This window comes from Moschus berezovskii, chromosome 1 (genome assembly GCF_049115385.1).
Source record: "Moschus berezovskii isolate FMDL1 chromosome 1, NW_MosBer_1.0, whole genome shotgun sequence".
NCBI classification, from domain to species: Eukaryota; Metazoa; Chordata; class Mammalia; order Artiodactyla; family Moschidae; genus Moschus; species Moschus berezovskii.
This window is the reverse complement of record NC_142460.1, coordinates 118,178,775-118,199,825: the sequence shown is the minus strand read 5'-3', so window position 1 is coordinate 118,199,825 and position 21,051 is coordinate 118,178,775. Positions and strand designations below refer to the sequence as shown.

The following is a 21,051-nucleotide window of genomic DNA, read 5'->3' as shown; positions in this document are numbered from 1 at the left end:
ACAAAGTTATTTTCCTCATTTTATTTAAGGAAAAAGAGAAAAGGTACTAACGTTCCATAGGCTATTTAATCACAAGTCTTCTGAAAGTGGTCTGTGTTTTCCAGATGTTATCTTGAAAGAGATGGTCAAACCTGTCCTTTGAGTCAAAAGCAAATACAAATCACTTTCTTACAACGCATGAAAATTAAGAGATGAACTTTTGCAATTGCTTAAATGTCGATGAGCCCATCATCTAAATTTTGAATTACTATTCGTGAATGGAGATCAGTAATTCAACCAACTAATGAATGACTCCTCAAAGTTTATTTTATAACTGCATACATTTCCATCTTTGCCATTTAGTTGATAATTGAATTAACAATAAATTAACTGAGGTGAAGCTGGTTTAGTGAAAACAATGTTGAAGTCCCTAATGAAGTTTTTGCCTGTTGGGGGATAAATTCATATCAAAAATTCAAAAATAATATAGTAGAACTGAACTTTGAAGGGGTGGAGAGGTCTTGCTTTTTCTTTAAATCATTTAAATTAAATGCAATGAAAAGTGATCAGAGTGCTTATTTTTACTTTGTTTTGTGGGAAATTGTGCTGGGAAAGTGGATCTATTGTGCACAAAGGATGTTGGCTTTCTGCTGCAACCACCAGGCAGGTTGAGTTGAGAAACAATTAGCTCAGTCAGCAAGCCTTTGAATCTGATTAAGCCAGGAAGTGGTCACTCCCCACGACAGGGCAGAATGAAGGGAATGAAGGCGGTGGCCCAAAACAAGGAATGATCTCTCTGTCTCTGTCTGAAGTATTAGAATTTATTGTGTCAAATTTATGTTAAGGATTATTTCACTCCATTTTGTTATTATTTCATTAAAAACAAATATAATCTTGTTTCCAAGTGGATCAACAGTCCACATGTGTCATGGCTACTGTCTCTTAGAAACTTCTGTTTATCGAGGCCTGACATACTCTCATGTTTTGCTAACAAGACGTCTTTGAGACCCAGGACCCAAGTCACAGAGGAAAATGCAGCATTTATACCAGTCTGCTGGCTGGATTCTCATTACTCTGGGGGCTCTCAGTGTATTCTCTGGAGTTATTGCTTTCTTCCCAGTCTTTTCCTGCAAGTTTTGGTTCACGGGATGGAGTGTCTGGATTGCTTGTCCCATCTGGAATGGAGTTTTGGTAGGAAAATATTTAATATGAATGTTTTTATTACATATGTTGAGAGAATAAAGGAAAGAGGGAGGGGGAAAGAGCGACAAGAATGATACGTCTTTTAAAGTTTTTCAACAACATGAAGACATAAAAATTCTACAGAAAATCAGATTATACCTTAGAACATTGATTTCTATTAGTTATCTTTTAAAATATAAGTTTTTTTTAATGTCATTTAATCATGTATACAGTATATCAGGTGGCACTAGTGGTAAACCTGCCTGCCAATGCAGGAGACATAAGAAACGTTGGTTCAGTCTCTGGGTTGGGAAGATTCCCTGAGAGAGGGCATGGCAGCCCACTCCAGTATTCTTGCCTGGAGAATCCCATGGACAGAAGAGCCTGGTGGGCTTCAGTCTGTGGGGCTGCAAAGAGTCGGACATGGCTGAAGTGACTTAGCATGCACACACAACAGAGTATATCAGATATACTATAATGAAATGCTGTTCTCTCAAAAGTTACTTTATTTTACTCTTCTCACCTTGACATTCTGAGAAATTGGAATCTATCTTTCAAAATTTGAGTTTAGAAAAAAAAAAAAAACCATGAAAAATAATTTTTAAATGAAGAACAAAGTAAAATAATTTTCAGGCAAATACTTTTATTAGAAACACTAAGGTGTGTTTATGTGACCAAGAAGTTTGCAAGCCCAAAATCTTAGTTCTCCCATCCTTTTCTTTAAACAAAACTGTTTGCGCTGAAAATAAGTGAAGAAGTTGGGTGATGGGCTTCACTAGCTTCACATGTTGCCAAACCTGCATGTGCCAAATACATGTGGCTCCTAAGTAACTGTTCAATGTCTGCCTGTTAAATGGTCTCACAGATGAACGACGATACTGGTGCCTCAGCTTCCTGGGTCAAAGAAACAAACACACGAAGCCTTGACGTAGGTGGCCACCATGGTGGCATGATTGAAGAGGAGTTACAGAGGCCTGAACATTCGACAAATCCTTCTCTCATTGTTTCCCGGGGTGCCTGATATTCATTATTGGGAACTAGATATTTCGATTTTGAAACTTGTTGATCTTACGGAGTTTTTTCTTGCAATATAGCCACTGTTGAGAGAGGCAATATCTTGTCCTTTTTCTAAGATTTTTTTTCGTGTATACCATTTTTAAAGTCTTTATTGAATTCATTACAATATTCCTTCTGTTTTATGTTATTTTTGTTTGTTTGTTTGTTTTTGTCTTTTTGGCTGTGAGGCATGTGGGATCTTAGTTTCCTGACCAGGAATCGAACCCTCACCCTTCTGCATTGGAAGGGGAAATCTTAAAGGAATTCCCTTAAGTCTTTTTTAAAAAAATCAAACTCTAATGGAGACACCATTTAAAAGCAAATCCCTAGGAAATATCATTTTAATTTATTTGTTAAATAAATATATATTGATAGCCTACTACAAACTTGAGTTACAATGGAAAGTAAAATAAAGTCTGACTGTGTGGATCACAATAAACTGTGGAAAATTCTGAAAGAGATGGGAATACCAGACCACCTGACCTGCCTCTTAAGAAACCTGTATGCAGGTCAGGAAACAACAGTTAGAACTGGACATGGAACAACAGAGTGGTTCCAAATAGGAAAAGGAGTGCGTCAAGGTTGTATATTGTCACCCTGCTTATTTAACTTCTATGCAGAGTACATCATGAGGAACGCTGGGCTGGAAGAAGCACAAGCTGGAATCAAGATTGCCGGGAGAAATATCAATAACCTCAGATATGCAGATGACACCACCCTTATGGCAGAAAGTGAAGAGGAACTAAAAAGTCTCTTGATGAAAGTGAAAGAGGAGAGTGATAAGGTTGGCTTGAAGCTCAACATTCAGAAAACTAAGATCATGGCATCCAGTCCCATCACTTCATGGGAAATAGATGGGGAAACAGTGGAAGCAGTGTCAGACTTTATTTTTTTGGGCTCCAAAATCACTGTGGATGCTGATTGCAGCCATGAAATTAAAAGACGCTTACTCCTTGGAAGGAAAGTTATGGCCAACCTAGATAGCATATTAAAAAACAGAGACATTACTTTGCCAACCAAGGTCCGTCTAGTCAAAGCTATGGTTTTTCCCGTGGTCATGTATGGATGTGAGAGTTGGACTGTGAAGAAGGCTGATCACCGAAGAATTGATGCTTTTGAACTGTGGTGCTGGAGAAGACTCTTGAGAGTCCCTTGGACTGCAAGGAGATCCAACAAGTCCATTCTAAAGGAGATCAATCCTGGGTGTTCATTGGAAGGTCTGATGCTAAAGCTGAAACTCCAATACTTTGGCCACCTCATGCGACGAGTTGACTCACTGGAAAAGACTCTGATGCTGGGAGGGATTAAGGGTGGGAGGAGACGGGGACGACAGAGAATGAGATGGATGGATGGCATCACCAACTCAATGGACATGAGTTTGAGTGTACTCCGGGAGTTGGTGATGGACAGGGAGGCCTGGCATGCTGTGATTCATGGGGTCACAAAGAGTCGGACACGACTGAGCGACTGAACTGAACTGAACTGATTAAAGGCACTCAGTCTAAGGGGGTTTAATGATGGTGTACAGATGGAGGAACACTGGATGGGAGGAGCATGGAACTGAATGTGGAAACCACTTGATGGCATTTTTCTTTTCTTTATTTAACACAATTTTTTTACAACCACCACCCGAGTGTTGAACTTTTCCTCTTTCCCCTAACCCCTACCACAAACCACACAGTCATTCAAGAAAATGTTTATTAAACATCTACTAGAATGCAGAGATGATAGTTACACTTATACAAATGACTACCAACTTTTTTGTTGGTGACCCAGAGTAAGAAAACTATTTTACATCAAGACCTGAAATGTACATAAATAAATTTTTCAAGGGAAAAATATAGATATTGAAACATACATATAACTAGATTTATAGAACAAAAGATTCGTAAAAAAAATACTTTAGGTTCTGTGTGAAGCAGATTCTCGTATTTCCTATTCAGTTTTAAAAAGAAAATTCTGACTTTACAACTGATCCAGAGTTTAACAAAACCATGGTTATAGCTCAATCCTGTGTCCCTTTCTTATAAATCTTCGCTTATACCTGCTGGGTCTATCATAATATAATCAACAGATATTGGTGATTTGATTTAGTTCACAAATTATTGAATATAAGCTTGCTTTCTATACCAAAAATCTGTTTCACTAATCATGCTTCATTTAGCTAATCAGGCGCAGAGAAATGATATGGTAGCACAGAACTAGTCAGTGGCTTTTTGATTTTGAGAGTGACAGCGTAGGGAAGTAGAGTCAGAGAGTTAGAATTTGGGAAGGTGGGCCTTGGTCAAGGCCTGACTTTGACATTCTTGGTGTGTAGTCAAGAGCAGGGCCCTCATTCAGCTGGTTCTTCAAGAGCCCATGTGAAACTGTCTAACCCAAGAGGCTCAGAGGGAATGAACACAATTTGAACAAAGACTTCATAACAAGGAGTTTTGCCAATTTTAAAGCCCCACAAATGCTGATTAATACCATGCTTTTGATTTACGCCCCACTCTCTGTCCAAGCCCTTTGTTCCTAATCCCTTGCACCTGCCCCACTCTCCCACCGTGCTCCCTGATAACATGCTGAGTTCCCGATCGTGTTACCTCCTGGACCTCACCTCCTACCACTCTTTTTTTAGCTCATTTCTTTCCCATCACATTCCAGGGTGTGTCTGCCTCAGGGCCTTTGCACTGCTGGTTCTCTGTCTGAAGCCTTTTCTCACAAAGCTTATTCCCTAACTTCCTTCAGTTCTTGGGTCAAATGTCACTTTTTCACAGATGCCCTCCCTCATTGCTGTATTTGAAATGATAAAGCTCCCCCACATTGGTATTCTCAGTCTCTCATACATTGTTCTATTTTTCACCCATAGCCCTTAACACCATCTAATATACAATGTAATTGACTTATTTATTGTCACCCTTCCCCCCAAATGTACATTGTACAAAGGCAGGATTTTTTTTTGTTTTGTTCACTGCTATATGTCCAACACTTAAAACAGAGAGAATAAATATCATGCTAGATATTCAGTAAATATTGCCTGCTATTTGCCAGGGTTTGCCTGATATTTGCCTGATATTGCCAGTGTTAAATGAGTGGTGAATCCCATGCTCTCCATTTTGATAGGACAAAACTCCTTATACAGTTGAACTCTGATTAGATTGCAAAGAATAAAGGTCCAGCTGATATTTATACTGAAGCAGGAAAAAAACCCTGATGAGAAGGAAAGCAATAAGAAAGCTCACTCTTTCAATAATATCTAAATTTGGAACAGTCTGATTTTTTTTTTCCTAGTGAGTTTTCATAGTAAACCACAGCTCTGTCTGATCCGAGTCAATCTCAAAAGGTCTCTGACTCATCCTACAGCCATCTCTGCCAATCACTTCTCAACTTGTGTGTGAAATGTATCTTCCTTTGGTGGAAAGATGATTTTTACACTTCAATAATATTTTCTTTTGAAAATGACTCCATATCTCTTTTGAGATTGGAAGAAATTTTTAGAAGTCATCTATACTTTGTATTTGTTTGGTGACTTTCATTCAAGGCTTTCTAGTCTTCACAAATATTCATTTTCAGACTCTCACCTCAATTTCGACAGCAATGTGATAGGCAGTTTTCCTAGGATTTCTGATGTAAGTTATTTAAAGGTATCAGCTGCTAGAAAGTGTGCAGCAAGGAGATCATAGTGCCTTAAGGACTGAGCTCCACTTTAATCCTGGGAAACCTGGCCTGTAGATCAAATTCTGATGAAGAGACTGAAGTGCAGTGAGTTTAAAAACAGGACCTAAAGCCTGCAGAGTCCAGTGACTTGGCCAACAGTGAGCAGCAGTGCTGCACCCACAGTCCTGCTTGGAGATAGGAACTTTGGAGAAAAGCGGGCTAGACACATTCATGCAGTCTCTGGTTTCCTCATCCACTAGAGAAGGGGCTTGATGGCACCAAATGCTCAAGACTCTTAGAGCGTCAGCAGTCCTGTGATTTCCAACCAGCCAATGGTCAGTTTTCCACTTAGATATCCTAAACTTTTTGAAGCTTAATTTGTCCAAAAATGTAATCATCTTCCTGCCAAAAGCACTTATTTCTTCTTCTGACTTGGTAGTCTTTGAACTCAATTTCAAACCCTCAAGTGAATTTTGACTCAATCCTTTCCTCTAGCTTCCCTGGTGGCTCAGATGGTAAAGCGTCTGCCTGCAGTGCAGGAGACCCAGGTTCGATCCCTGGGTTGGGAAGATCTCCTGGAGAAGGAAATGACAACCCACTCCAGTATTCTTGCCTGGAGAACCCCACAGATGGAGCCTGGTAGGCTACGGTCTATGGGGTCGCAAAGAGTGGGACACGACTGGGCAACTTCACTTTCACTTTCTTTCACTTTCTTTCACTTTCTTTCACTTTCCTCTAGTGTTTCTCAAACTGAAATGTGCATATGAACTAACTAGCACAGTTGTGGCCGGTGTGCACACGCGTGCTCAGCTGTGTCCACCTCTCTACAACTCCATGGACAGAGCAATGCCAGGCTCCTCCATCCACGGGATTCTCAAAGCAAGAATACTCAAATGGGTTGCCATTTCCTTCTCCAGGGAATCTTTCTGAGCCAGGGATTGAATTTGTGTCTCCTGTGTCTCCTGCATTGGTGGGCAATTTCTTTACCACTGAGCTACCTGGGAAGCCAAATCAACTAGAGATTTTGTTTAAAATGTCGGCTCTGATTCTATGACTCTAAAGGGCAGTTGAGATTCTGCATGTCTGACAAACTCCCTAGAGATGAGATACTACTGGTCCTTAAGACTGTGCTTAGGGCAGCAACACACTAATCCAGCCCATTTCAGCCCCACTTCTGCCCCACCATGTCCAATCCACTGCCAAGTAACCTGTATTTTTCCCACGAGGCAAAATCTCTTCGTTCTCACTGCGCACCCCTGCCTACCTCCTTACCACTTCCCACCCGACTCAGGTTTTATGCCTTGAAACTTTGGTAGCTAAACTGTGAGAATCTGTGTGTTAGTGGATTATAAAATCAAGCTGTGGGGTAGTGAGTATTTAAACATATAGAACAGAATCAAACAGAAAAGAGTTATATCACATAATAAAGTAATGTGTTATCTGTTAAAATATTTATAACTTGACCGTGACGCAAAATATGTATCTTACTATGGGTAGAGGTTTAAAGAAAAAGCTTGAAGAGCAGGGTCTTACAGAGATCTCTAGGTCTTACTCCATACCTATCCAGCATGCAACAAACGGCTGATCTTTCCAAATCTCTGCTGTGTCCATCTAGTCCTGTCTTTGAAAATCTTCAGTGTTGCTTCATCAACCAAAGTTCAGATTTGTTAGCCTGGATTTTGAGGCCCTCCTCCACCTGGACTCTTGCGGCTTTCGAGCCTGGTTTCCTACCCCTCTCTGCCAGGGACGGATCCTCTGATGGTCTGGGCTCCTCTCACCTTTCATTCCCCAAGCACCTCTGCCATGTTCCCCTCTGTGTATATGAGGTCCCAGCTGCCTGGACTGCCCTTTCCTCTGTCTCTCCCACTGAAATCATAACCATCCTTCAAGCAATCGCCTCCATCAGCAATTGTCCCCCGGAAGTGGTATCTTGTCACCGACCTGTTCTCACACAGAAAGCACTCACTCTTCCTGTCTAATTTTGTGGACATTCTTATGTCCTTCCTTTCACATCTGGACTATAAATTCCATTGAGAGTTGGAGCCATGGTTTGTATAATTATTGCTTGGTGAGCTTACTTTTCTTATTTAGCTTCTCTGTGCCTCAGTTAAAAACTAGAAAATGATTTACCTCCTAGGGTCATTCATTGTGAGGATGAAATGATTTAACACTTGTAAAGTGTTTGGCAGAGTGCCTGGTATTCAGTAAGTGCACAATAAATTCTCAATGTTATTATTGTTATTCCATCGGCATAGTGCCTATCATGAACCAGTACCCCCGAAACAGATGACTATAAGTGAATAAATTCACCATATTATAAGGATTCCTCTGAAAGTTTCTATTTCTGCTGTGAAGCTCTCTGCTTCCTTCAATTCATCTGCTTCTGGGAACTGCATCCTTACTGGGGCCATTTAAAGATTTAGTGGGAGGGCTCACAATTAGCATGCAGAATGTGAGGAGCAACTTTTGCCAGACCCTAGTAATGTCCCTCAAGCTGTTCCCAGAGTACAAGTCCACAGCCAGACAAGAAGCCAGAGGGTGCAGGGCTGGGTCACCCTCTTCACTCACACCCTCCCCAACCACAGCCTCCCCTCTGCCTTTCCTCACAACTGGACTGCCCTTCTCTGCCCAACTCTTCACCTCTCAAAACTTCACCATTTCCTTTTCCCAATTGATTTCTCTTCCCTATTTTCAAGTCTCTCCTTTTTAAATTCTTTTCCTTTTCCCTATCGAAAAAAAAAATTTTTTTTTTAATGAAAGGAGGCAAGGGGAAAGCCCGTGACTTGGGGGAACACCCTCACTCCATGTCCCACCCACAGCCAGGCACCAAGAGAGATGGGTGTGCTTGGCTTCTGAGTCACCATCCTCAGGGTGGATTGAACAAGTTACTGAATGGCATTCATACACCAACCTCCCCCATGAAAGATCCTTTTCAAAGTTTTGTGCAAACAAAGCAAAATTCAAGCTGGCAGCTACAACAGAAATAACAGGCAGCTACAATTCTGCAGGATTTTTCAACTTTTGAAAGGAAAGGCACGGTTTGTGCCAATGTAGTTAAGGCAATCTAGGATGTAAGCATCTGATAATGTCAGTTATCTACTTGGACTTCAATCAGGAGAGGTGTCTCCTTTGTTTTTTATTTCATTTGCTTTAGAGTTTCTCATGCATGGAGGAGTGACGTGTTAGTTGAGCGCTCTGCCTCTGAAAGCAGAGATTGGCCCCAGGCTTAGCATCAGCGCTACAGTTGCTCTTAATAATTCTCCTGTTTTGTTGTACTATTTATGCTGGCTCAACCTCCATAGGGTCGCTTGGAAACTTTCCTCTTGCAGAATCAAGCCCAACCTCGTTTGACTACAGATGGTTCTGTTTTTATCCATGGGAGTTTAATGGGATGGTGATGCCAAATCTGGAATTTCAGGCTTAGCTACATGAGAAGTTTTGTGTGAGTGTATGTGTGTGTGCTTTTCCCCCTCACTCTCAGATCTCTAAATCCAATATTCAAACTAGAATATGCCAGTAAGATGAAAAGCTGCTTCTCAAAACAATAAATATACCAGACCTGGAGTAATAAAAAGTAACATCCCACAAAACCATTTTGGTAAAAACTCTGATTTTTTTCTCCTTAAATTTGTTGATACTATACATACAGTGAAGTTTATTTCTCTGTCAAAACTGTAAATTGTAACTATTTTTAGTCCTGTCCTCATTCTATATTTATTTCAGGCACATCTCTTCCTGGTTTTCTCTCTCAACCTCAAAACATTCCTTGCACAGGGACAAATTATTTATGGGTTGGGAATAAGCAATTTCTGGATTCAGTGGCCACAGAGGTCTCCATCAGACCCAGTGCCAAATCGAAGATGAGTCCAGAATTTTTCCCCACTATCTGTTACTCGATTCTGATGACACCATTCCCTCCTTTGTTGAACTATTTGCATTCTGCACTTGGGACCTTCTTCTTCCATGGAGACTGTTAAAAACATCTCTTTTCGAAAGTTGGACACCACTGCCCCTAGAACCGTAAATGCCCCATCATGCGTTTGTTCTAATGATAATTTTTATTACTTGAAAAAATAGAGATCATGGAGTTGTATCCCACCAGTAGGGTAAGCTTGCAAAATCTCTGAAGAAAGCAAACAGTAAAAGATATGCTGCTACTGGGAGGGTTTGTTGGGGGGCGGGGGGTGGGGTGGGGAGGAGGTTTTGTGACACATTTCCATCCCAGTTCCTCCTGTTTGTAATTTTAGCAATTTGTGAGAGAGATGAACAATAGACAACTAATCAAAATAAAACATATGGCAAAGGTTATAAAGTCAAGCTTTTATTGCAGTGGCATCTTACAGTAGTAAAGGTTATAACTGTGATGGCAATGGCAAGATGGAAAATTTAAAAAATGAGCCTGTGTGAATCATGTCTTTGTGACACTGATGGCTTCTTTTCCTCATTGGCATCACTGATGAGGAGGTGATCAAAGCCACAAATCCATTTAGCTATCTGCAATTCCTTCCAGTTCAGGATAAAGTTGTCAAACTGTGAAGCAGATTGAACTCTTCCCAGAGGTACCTTCTCTCATGGATGTTGTTGTACCACGTTCCTTTTACAGGCCATCACAACTGGTATCCTCCTACTGTTGGCTCACAAAGAGTGGACGCAGAGATACCTGGTAAATATACAGATGTCAAGTAAAGTGGTAGAGTAAGTATGAAGGTCAAATCTCTACTAGTTCAGGATAGAACACACAGAATGTGATTTCTGATTAAAACTGAATTTTGTCTAATTTATGCCTTATTATGATGCATTTCAATCGAACATTGTTTTAAATGACTAATCTTTATCTGATACCTGCTCCAGCCATTTTCTACAAGTTACTGTTTTTATGGTATTTAAGTTATTTCGTTACTAGTTTGGGAAGAACAGAACCAGTGTTAGTCTTCCTGAATTACGTTTTGCAAAAATGGATCTGTAGTCTTGTCTGTTTTAATGATTCATTTTCAAGTTCTCAGTTCCTGTTTGGGATCTCTTTCCAATCTCTCCACTGCCTCTCCCATAAAAAGGATGAAAAGTCTGTGTCTTGCATTTCAACAGTATAGCGTCAAGTACTGAAAGACTACCTTGAGCTGATTATAGCTCCTCTTCCCATGGCCACAGCAGGGCTTCTGAAACTTTACGTTACCTGGGGATCTGGTTAAAATGCAGATTCTAACTCAGAAGATCTGCAAGAGACTGAGACTCTCCATTTCTAATAAACTCCCAGAGGGTGTCAGTTCTCCTGGACCATGGACCACACCCTGAATAACCAAGTCCTAGAGTAAGGCAGGGATTCTGTTCCCTCATTTCTGTTTTTCCCACGTGAGACTGTTTCTCAACATGTGATAGGAGATAAATATCTTGAATGGAGTTGATTGATTTCATTTCTGCCCCAGGGGGTTGATATGTTATTCTCTCATATTGAAGGGTCAAGAGGAAAACAAAAGGACCTAAAGAGGTGCTGTAACCCATTTCTCCTTCATTTCCCAGTAGGAAAGATTAATAGGCAGCCTCTCTTTTTCCCTCATGTTGCTAAGAAGCTTCTAAAAATCAAGCTCCCAAAGTAACAATCTGTTTATGTTTTATTTTCAGTGGGAAGCTAGTTTCACCTTGGTGATTCTGAGCATGATGGGATGCCCACTTCACTTTACAGTCGCCTTGGTTTCTGCTCTCCTTGGCCCGTATTGCCTCTACTCCCTTTCAGGGATTGCAGGGATCAATTACCTTGGTTATGCAGTTGCTTTTCCTTTTCCGTACGCAAAATTCCCATCAGTGTGTGTGGACCCACCACACTATGAAGTATACCACCTGACCCTGCAAGCCTTCGACCTGTGCCTGAGCTTTGCCATGCTCTGTGTGTCCCTGACAGCGTTCATCACGCTTTCTGCAAGACTTACCCAGAATGGACATGTCAATGTAAGTTTCCAGAACAAGGCAGACACTTCTTGTTCCATTTTAAATGCTAACATGGGAAGTTTGGTATATTAATACTTGATCTGTCTCTCTTATTTACCTGTGTATCTTGTACAACTAAAAAGTCCCGCCTCTTTCTACTTCTACCCCAGCCAAGAGACTGATTTACATCAACATCAGATTCAGCTTTCTTTTTCCAAAGGGCTGATAATAATATTAATGATATGATAATAGAAATATAAACTGAATATTTAGTATGTGACCATGTCACAGATAGCAAACAGAAGCTAAAGCGTTTACATGACTTGCCCAGCTTATCACACAGCTTAGTGGATAGTAAGACCAGATTCAGACCTCAGAGCTATTTCTCTTCACTAGGCCAGATTTATCCTGGGCTCCCTCATTACCCACCCTGCATCCTCTGCTCCTCTGACAGACCATTAAGATGCAAGACTTTGGCTTCCTTGAGGGTTAGAGTGGGTTGATTGGAAGAATAGCACAAGTAACTTCTGGTTCAAAATTCCTATGGTTGATACTGGGTCCCTCTTTTGTGGGTTGAACAGCCTATCCCTAAAAAGAGATATTTCCTACTACAGACTCTTACACTGGCCTTATGATTCAAGTTAGGATTATATAAGGGTCAAGTAAATTTGGGTTCAGTTCAGTTCAGTCGCTCAGTCGTGTCCGACTCTCCGCGACCCCATGAATCACAGCACACCAGGCCTCCCTGTCCATCACCAACTCCCGGAGTTCACTCAAACTCATGTCCACAGAGTCGGTGATGCCATCCAGCCATCTCATTCTCCGTCGTCCCCTTCTCCTCCCGCCCCCAACCTTTCCCAGCATCAGAGTCTTTTCCTATGTTAGCCAATTTTTTTTCCAGTTTCATCCTATCAACACCAACCAGTAAAGCTGGTAGACAAGAATTTGGCACTCTCAATGCCTTTTGTGGTCAGTCTTGTCCTCTTCAACTTCTTCATAAATCTGCAAAGGAAATCCTGTACATTCTCAGGAACAGAGTTGATTTTACAAGCAACTGTCTGAGAAACAAGGCAAGCAGACCAAAATCACCACCCCCACTGTACTGCCAGAGCAGTTTAGTATTTGAGATCCCTCCCTTGTGGCAAATGACCTAACTTTCTAGAGTCATTTGTTAAAAGGAACATATGCCTAGGAGAACCACCCATTAAAGAGTTGACAGTCATAACCCCTTCACATGGGTGGCTAATCAGACATCTGGCTATCATTTTAGGCATAACCCCCACAACACTGAGGTTTAACCTCAGGTGGAGCATAGAGAGTAAAGAATGAGAAAAATATATGCAGAGTTTGGTAAGCCAGCCCTATGGAAACCCAACGAGACCACCTAAAGTGCCTGGAGAGAGAGAAAATTAATTGAAAGCAGAGAAAGATTCTGTGACTTCACAGATTTTTGCCTTTGCCCATCTTGCTCAGAACAGTTTCTAGGTGTGTGGGTTCTGTGCTGAGTTTAGGACCCAGTAGAACTGCAACATGTTACTCAAAGGGGTTCAATGACATCAGAATCACCCAGGGTTCTTGTGAAACTAGGTTTCAGAATCCTTTCCGGGTCATTTCACGTTTCACACTACATCAGAAATTCTGGGGTCGGAGGCAGGGAATGTGCATTTTAAACACACGTGCCAAGAGATTCTGATGAAAATTCTCTTCCTAGCACAAGATTTACTTAATATCACTTCTGAACAGAATTTCAGTTATACAATTTATATAAAATGGGGTTGAGGGTTCTAGATAAATTTAATAAGCATGTCTTTGGTGAATGTTCTTGGATGACTTGATGCCACTTAATCTGGAGGGGTGGAAAATCACATTTCACTAGCAAGGATGAGTGGCTGACATAATGGGATATGATGTCTTATATTAATAAATACACCACTGTTGCCCCAAGCCCAAAAGAAATATGTGCAGCCTGAACAAACCTTTGTTATCATGCAGAAATCTCAGTTACATTAGGTACAATTTTCAGCAGTAGAATAAATGGATTGTTTATCAAAATTCTAGAAAACAGACAACGTTTTTAGAAGGAAAGGTGAATCATTTGTTAGGATACAGAATTCTACATAGTGACTCTACTTATAATGAATCTTCATGTAGTTGTGTTGTTAGATTCCTTACATGCTGAACTAGATAAGTAATATTTTAAATTTTTTATTTAAAACTAATAAACATTGCAAAATATGCTGCTGATTCACACTTTTTCATATAAACAAAACACTGAAAATGCTTTTAAAATCTTCACATTCAAGTGTCTGCCTGAAAATTAAAAATTCTCTTGTGTAAATATAGTACATAGCAGGAAACTCCGGAGAAGGCAATGGCAAGCCACTCCAGTACTCTTGCCTGGAAAATCCCATGGATGGAGGAGCCTGGTGGGCTGCAGTCCATGGGGTCGAGAAGAGTCGGACACGCCTGAGCGACTTCACTTTCACTTTTCACTTTCATGCATTGGAGAAGGAAATGGCAACCCACTCCAGTATTCTTGCCTGGAGAATCTCAGGGACAGGGGAGCCTGGTGGGCTGCCGTCTATGGGGTCGCACAGAGTCAGACATGACTGAAGTGACTTAGCAGCAGTAGCAGTAGCAGCAGCAGCAGGAAACTCAAAAGCTATGAAAAATCATAAAAAATAAAAAGAAGAAAGTGGTGATTTGAAGGAGGATTTGGGGAAATTGTGGTTGTATTGTAGAACAAAATCAATTTTTTTTCTGATCCATATGTAACAGTCAATATTATGATGAAAAATATTCCCTCCTAAGGATTTGTTTCTGTAAATTCAAAAACATGTTTTCAAAAAAGAATCAAGCACCCCCCTTAGGAATCACCACATTAATTGTTTCTTCCTTCCTGTGCCTTTTCAGTTCAGTAGAACTGAAGTCATCTTGTGTCCCAGTCAGCTCAGCTGCTATTAAAAAATGCCATAGACTGGGTGGCTTAACCAACACATATTTATTTCTCACAGTTCCAGAGACTAGAAGTCAAGATCAAAGTGCTAGCATGGTTGGGTTTTGGTGAGGCCTTCTTCCTGGCTTGTGGATGACTGCCTTCTCACTGAGTGCTCACATAGCCTTTCCAGGGCCCAATTCTAGAGAAGAGCAATCTTACTGTCTCCTATTTTTTACAGACATTAATCTTGTCATGGGAGCTCCACACTCATGACCTCATGTAAACTTCTCCCAAATGACTTATTGCAAAATACCATCAGAGTGTGGGGATTAGGGTTTCAACATATGGATTGGGGAGGGGAGAGATATAAACAGTTGATAACATCTTACTTACTGAAGGTCACACAGTGCCGGTGTATGAGCATGCAATCAATTGGTACCCAGCTAAAATCGGAGGAAGAAATGTTTGAAAGAGGTGTGAAGGGGTTGATGATTTTGACAAACACAAAGCATGGTGTGAGTGCTGCAGACTGAATATTCGTGCCATGTGCATGCATGCTAAGTTGCTTCGGTCATGGCTGACTCTTTGTGACTGTGACTGTAGCCTGCCAAGCTCCTCTGTCCAAGGACTTCTCCAGGCAAGAATACTGGAGTGGGTTGCCATCTTCTTCTCCAATGTTATCACCCCCAAATTCTAGGCCCTAATCCCTACTGTGATGATATTAAGAGGTGTGGGTCTTTGGGCGGTAATTATATTTGGATGAGGTCATGACGGTCATCAGAGACCTGTGATGGGGTTAGTACCCTTATAAGAAAACGAAAAGACCAGTGCTTTTTCTCTCTTCCCCAAAACAGTATACAGCAAGAAGGGGACCATCTACAAACTAGGAAGTGGGCTCCCACCAGACACTGAATCTGTTGACACCTTGATCTTGGAAGTCCAACCGCCAGAACTGTAGCAAATATCTGTGGCTTAAGCCATCCATTCTCTGTTTGTATGTTATAGCAGTCCAGGCTGACCAAGACAGTGAATCCTTCCAAATTTGTAGGGCCTCGTGGGAAGGGGTGGAGCTGGGAAAGGACTGAGAGTCCCCTGCTTGTGTGGAGCCATACAACAACAGACTGAAGTGATCCTGTGGGTTTAGCACTCAGTGCATGGGGCAAATGAGCACCACATAAAATTTAAGTTGAAAAACTAAAATGCAAAACAACCAGAGCCGAAATTGTCTACATTCTTGGTTCAGTAAGTAATAAAGTGATGAGAAAGGAAGGAATTGGGATGCCAGACACACTGCAGCTGTCCCCTGCAGCTACTCTGCCCCTCCTCCATGGAATGGAATGGCTTCATTTGTTTTCCTTTCATTATTCATTGTTATGTTTGGGTTTTTTTTTTTTAATGAAAGGGGGAAAGAAAATATTTTCCCCTTATCATGTGATACGATGGTTTTATTTGTTTTTTCAATGAATTGAGAAATATTTGCCATAAAACGTGTAGGTAAACCCTTTAAATGCAATTTGAAACACGGGGACAGATTATAAGTGGACGGCTTTCCTTTCTTCAAACTAAAGGCAGATTAACAGCAATAGACTGGTTCCTAATCTTCCAGCAAACCTACTCTGCATCATTAGCAATAGATAAGTGTTTTGAAACAAGTTCATCTATGACTCTTCTTCTAAAGGTCTGAGGTTCCATGCTGGGCTATACAGCAAGGTCTTTCTGGTGCCTCTGGGAACTAATCCCTTTGGGTCGATCCAGTAAAACTTAAGCAGGATCATGCAAGTGTAAGAATGCACTGTATTTTTTCCTCATAAATTCTATTATGTGGTCTTCTCAAATTGGTCAGTAGAAAAATCAGAATCTAGAAAAAGAATCACAATTTGGGGCATCACTCATTCCTTTTATCTCATAATTTTGTTTGGAATAATAATAGTAGTTACATAAAACTCGGGAATAGAAGAATAACTGTAGGTGCTATTTATCGGGCAGTTGCTGTTCATCAGGTGCTTTGCTGACTGTATTCCTTACAGTACTCCGAAGCTCATTGAACTCATTTCACAGACGAGGATTTCAAGGTATTCATGTCAGATCAGGGTTCTCTCCCAGGGCTTGCAGGGCCTGGAGGCCAGGCTCCTTGCCTCTGGATCACACCTCTTAGGTACTGTATCTCCAGTTTTACATACTCCAAGTGACTTGGCATAATCATGCTTTTCGTGGATAATTTTTCTTATGTTACTCAGTGACCAAAATTAACTCATATTTTAGAAATGGAAGTATTTTTCCCAGGATATTTTCTTTCTATTTAATCAGTGGGCCCATGCCAAGGGTGATAGCAACTTACTGAGAGAGGAAATGAGACTAAAGTGTCCATTGTAATGTATTAAAATAAGCTTGATATTTTGTCAGAGGGAGCAATAGGTGGGGAGGGGTTAGCAATCAGAGAACTGCTTTCTGTTGAATTTTAGTTTATATATTGTTTTGAGTTCAACATATTTTCCTTATAACACGCAGTAAATTGAAACATTTAATAAAAAATATCCTAATAGGCTTTCCCCCTTGTTCCTTACTCTCAATCTAAAATATTATTGTGAATATATTTTTAACAAATTTTAAATGTCATAGTTTTAAAAATTAGAAATAGATTTAAAAGAAAGAAGAAATTTTTATTTCATAGCAGGGGAGAAACTTAAGTAGAAATCAGAAGCCTCCATTCCCTATAATCATGTAAATTCAGTTTTCAACAAAGAAAACCCAATTTCTGCTAGTGAATATTTCAGAATGACTGTAATGGTGCTAATGTATGAATGCAAAGCCATTTAGGATTGCAACATTGTTGGTTGGACACTTTAAATTTTATTAATTGACCGCTATTATTGGATGCCTCAGACCCCTCTTCAATGAAAGAAGGGAGAGAAAGAGAGGAAGTAATGAGGGTAAAACATAACGGAGGCTTTGGGAGGTGAAGAACCAATCCAGACACTATCACACTTCCTCTCCTGACAACTGTACCGTACCTCGCAAGTGTTTCTCTCCTCTGTCCTCCTTTCTATACCAACCGTGGGGACCCTGGTTTGGCTCCATATTCTCTCACTCAGACCTCTTCACCTTCAGTCTGTCTTTCTTAAAAAGTATCCTCCACACAGGCTCTAGAGTGAACTCTCAAGTTCAGATCTGTTTGTATCATTCCCCTGCTTTCCCCTTCACACTCCTTCACATGACATCATGTGTACTCAGCTCCTCTCTGAGCACATGAATTCCTCAAGTTCAGGGACTAAGGTGAGCAGGAAAGGTGAGACTGGGAGTGTGAGAATCAAAAGAGGAAGAGAGAAGCAGGTTGCAATACTAAATGTCATTTTTATATCCTCTGCTGCTGCTGCGTCACTTCAGTCGTGTCCGACTCTGTGTGACCCCATAGACGGAAGCCCACCAGGGTCCCCCGTCCCTGGGATTCTCCAGGCAAGAACACTGGAGTGGGTTGCCATTTCCTTCTCCATTTATATCCTCTAGCCATAGCTAAAATCTTACTTAAACCTGCAGCAGGAGAATTTAAATGTAAAGACAATTTACATGTCATGGGGAAATTTACTATGGTCATGGAATCCAAGAAGAATCTCCAGAAACGAATACATAGAAAAGTAGGTTTGAATTCCCTGCTGTACTCCATGGGGTCACAAAGAGTCAGACATGACTAAGCCACTGATCAACAACAACCACCAAGGAGTAATGGTTTATTGAAGAACTGCTTTCAATATTAGGCTACACACAGAACCTGATCTATACTGTTTAAGTCAAACAGTTTGAAGGGTAATGGCTTCTTCTATCATCAACTATTTGAGTAGCCTTGAACAAATCAATATTGAACCTCTTTGAGCCTAAGTTTCACGTTGGTAAAATGGAGATAACACCTACCTCACGTGTTGAAAAATGAAATGACATAATTACTATTAAGAGCCTTACCCTGAGCATGGTATTTGACAAGTCTTCACATGTTTCCTCTCTTCCCTTCTATTCTAATCAAATTTAAATTCTTGGCTCAGTCAAAATCAGAATGTGCCCTTTAGCCTTCCGTAATTTTCAAAAAAACCCAAACCAGACAAAACAAATAGCAAATGACCAAAGGAGACAATGAACAGAGAGAGTCCCCACTCCATAGACAACCCCTGCCCACAAAAGTAATGGTTCTTCCAGACTGTTTCATGCGTATGCCAGATATTTTATGACACATATATTTCTTTTTTTATATTTCTCTGCCATCCCCCTCCACCAATATCACCAATTTTGTTCTCTCTAGTGATTCCTCTTAAATCCTTAAGTGGTACCATGATGCTGTTACTTGAGTCATTCTTCACTGGGTTCCTGTGACATAAAAAAGGCTAAATTAAATGTCAGAAATGACACTCTATTTTCTTTGATAAATTGTAGAAATAAACAGTATTGTATTTTTTTCTTCCTAGGGTCAAAAGAATGGACAATAAATTTGAAGCAATGTTCCTCTTAAATTTGTCATATTTGTGACCATTATTTTGAAATATTTCTAAAATTATTTTGATCTTTAAACTTTTATCCTCTATGTTCTTATAAAATAAAAATTGAAATAATTGTACATTTTAGCCCTTTTGATGGTTAACCTTTTTTCTGATTTATATGCTATGATACAAAAATTGAAATTATGTTGTTGTTGTCATAGAATTTTAAAATTTGAAATAGAAATGGAAGTGAATAAATGTTTTAAGTTCCTCTTGTTCTTTGTGTGATGTTCTGTTAAACTGTAATTTCATATTATCCAAATTAAGGAAACGTTTTTCAGCCTTTCTTCATTGCCATTACAGAAGTGATTCTAAATCTTCAAAGCACAATTGAATTGTGGGCATAATGAGAAAGGTCTCCTGCAGGGGGACTATGGCCCTCCCTCCTGACCTCTCTATAGCTGGTCTTTGGCACTTAAGACAAACAGTTTAATTAATTAGAAAGGACTTTAGTTGGGCTTCCTTGGTGGCTCAGATAGTAAAGAATCTGCCTGCAATGTCGGAGACCAGGGTTTGATCCCTGGGTCAGGAAGATTCCTTGGAGAAGGGAAGGGCTACCCACTTCAGTATGCTTGGCTGGAGAATTCTATGGACAGAAGAGCATGATGGGCTACAGTCCATGAGGTCACAAAGAGTTGGAAATGACTCAGCGATTAACACTTTAGTAGGGGCACTTTAGACCAAATTTTCATCGACTATCCAAGATCCATATACCACTGACAGCTCAGCCATTTCCAAAAGGCATCCTTCATCAGCTATTGAATGGCTCTAAATGTAGAGGTCTTTCTTGTCTTGGCTGGAGACCTGCTTTTCATAGTCGCATGTCTTGGTCTTACATTGGTAGCCCTTGAGAGCACAGTTCAGTGGTTCTCAAATATGGTTCCAAGATCTGCAATATCAGCTAGGAATGTGTAACAACTGGAGACTCTGGCATTGAGTCCCACAATCTGTTTTAGGAAGCCCTCCTCCAGGTGATCCTGATGCACACTAAAGTTTGAGATGCACTGGTGTAGTGTAGCCGAGAATGGATGCAACCTAGGAATGAAAAATACCTGGCCCTCTGTCATTTTAGGCAATAGACTCTGTTTCCTCCCTGATCAAATGGAGCTAATGGTCGAGGCTAATCCCCAGACCTGCAGAGAGAATTCAGTGTGTCAAGCACACAACAGAAAACCTAACACACCCTAAGCACTCAAATTATTTTTTTTAAGTTTTTATGTATTTATATTTTTTTAATTGGAGGATAATTGCTTTAGAAAATCGTGTTGGTTTCTGCTGTACAACAAAGTGAATCAGCTATATGTATACATACAGCTCCCTTTCAATCCTCCCTCACGCCCCTCTAAGATTGTCATGGAGCACCAAGCTGAGCTCCCTGTGCTACACAGCAATTTCCCACTAGCTATCTATTTTACACACGGTAAGCACTCAAAACTAGTGTCAGGTAATATTGGTTTGTTCAACACAGTTATCACATGCCTTTGAATATAAGTCTCTAAAAAGTCCATTCTTTTGAGAATGGAAAAGTACAGAAAATTTTTGACCTAATACCATAGAGATAACAATGCTAAATACCTTCATTCTACAAATGCAAACTTAACATTCAGAGAGGCTAAGTGACATGTTCAAAGACACACAGCTCAACTGCTGGTGTATGGAAGCCTTTAAGGTACTTCCCAGTGATAGCTCTTAAATCAACACGTTTATCTGTCACTTAATGCAGTAATAAGGTATCTAGCCTTGGGCCTGGTGATTATACAAGTAGGGATTTCAATTTTATCAGTATATTATCTGAATTCATTTTAATATTAA

The 21,051-nt window shown here is 40.4% G+C and overlaps 2 protein-coding genes across 2 annotated transcripts in view; one reads left to right on the top strand and one right to left on the bottom strand.

The window, feature by feature from the left end:
• The first annotated feature begins 1,011 nt into the window (after nt 1-1,011).
• On the top strand, nt 1,012-19,306 carry TMEM212 (transmembrane protein 212). The gene is made up of 4 exons (XM_055418740.2): nt 1,012-1,170; nt 10,460-10,519; nt 11,476-11,799; nt 19,168-19,306. The coding sequence occupies exons 1-4, from the start codon at nt 1,012-1,014 to the stop codon at nt 19,186-19,188; spliced, it is 564 nt and encodes a 187-aa protein (XP_055274715.1). The 3' UTR covers nt 19,189-19,306.
• Nucleotides 10,162-21,051, bottom strand: part of LOC148778833 (uncharacterized) — a 94,962-nt gene continuing 84,072 nt past the window's right edge. The window contains exon 7 of the mRNA XM_088839092.1: nt 10,162-10,516. The gene's annotated coding sequence lies outside the window, so the exon portion shown is untranslated. The remainder of the gene's footprint in view (nt 10,517-21,051) is intronic.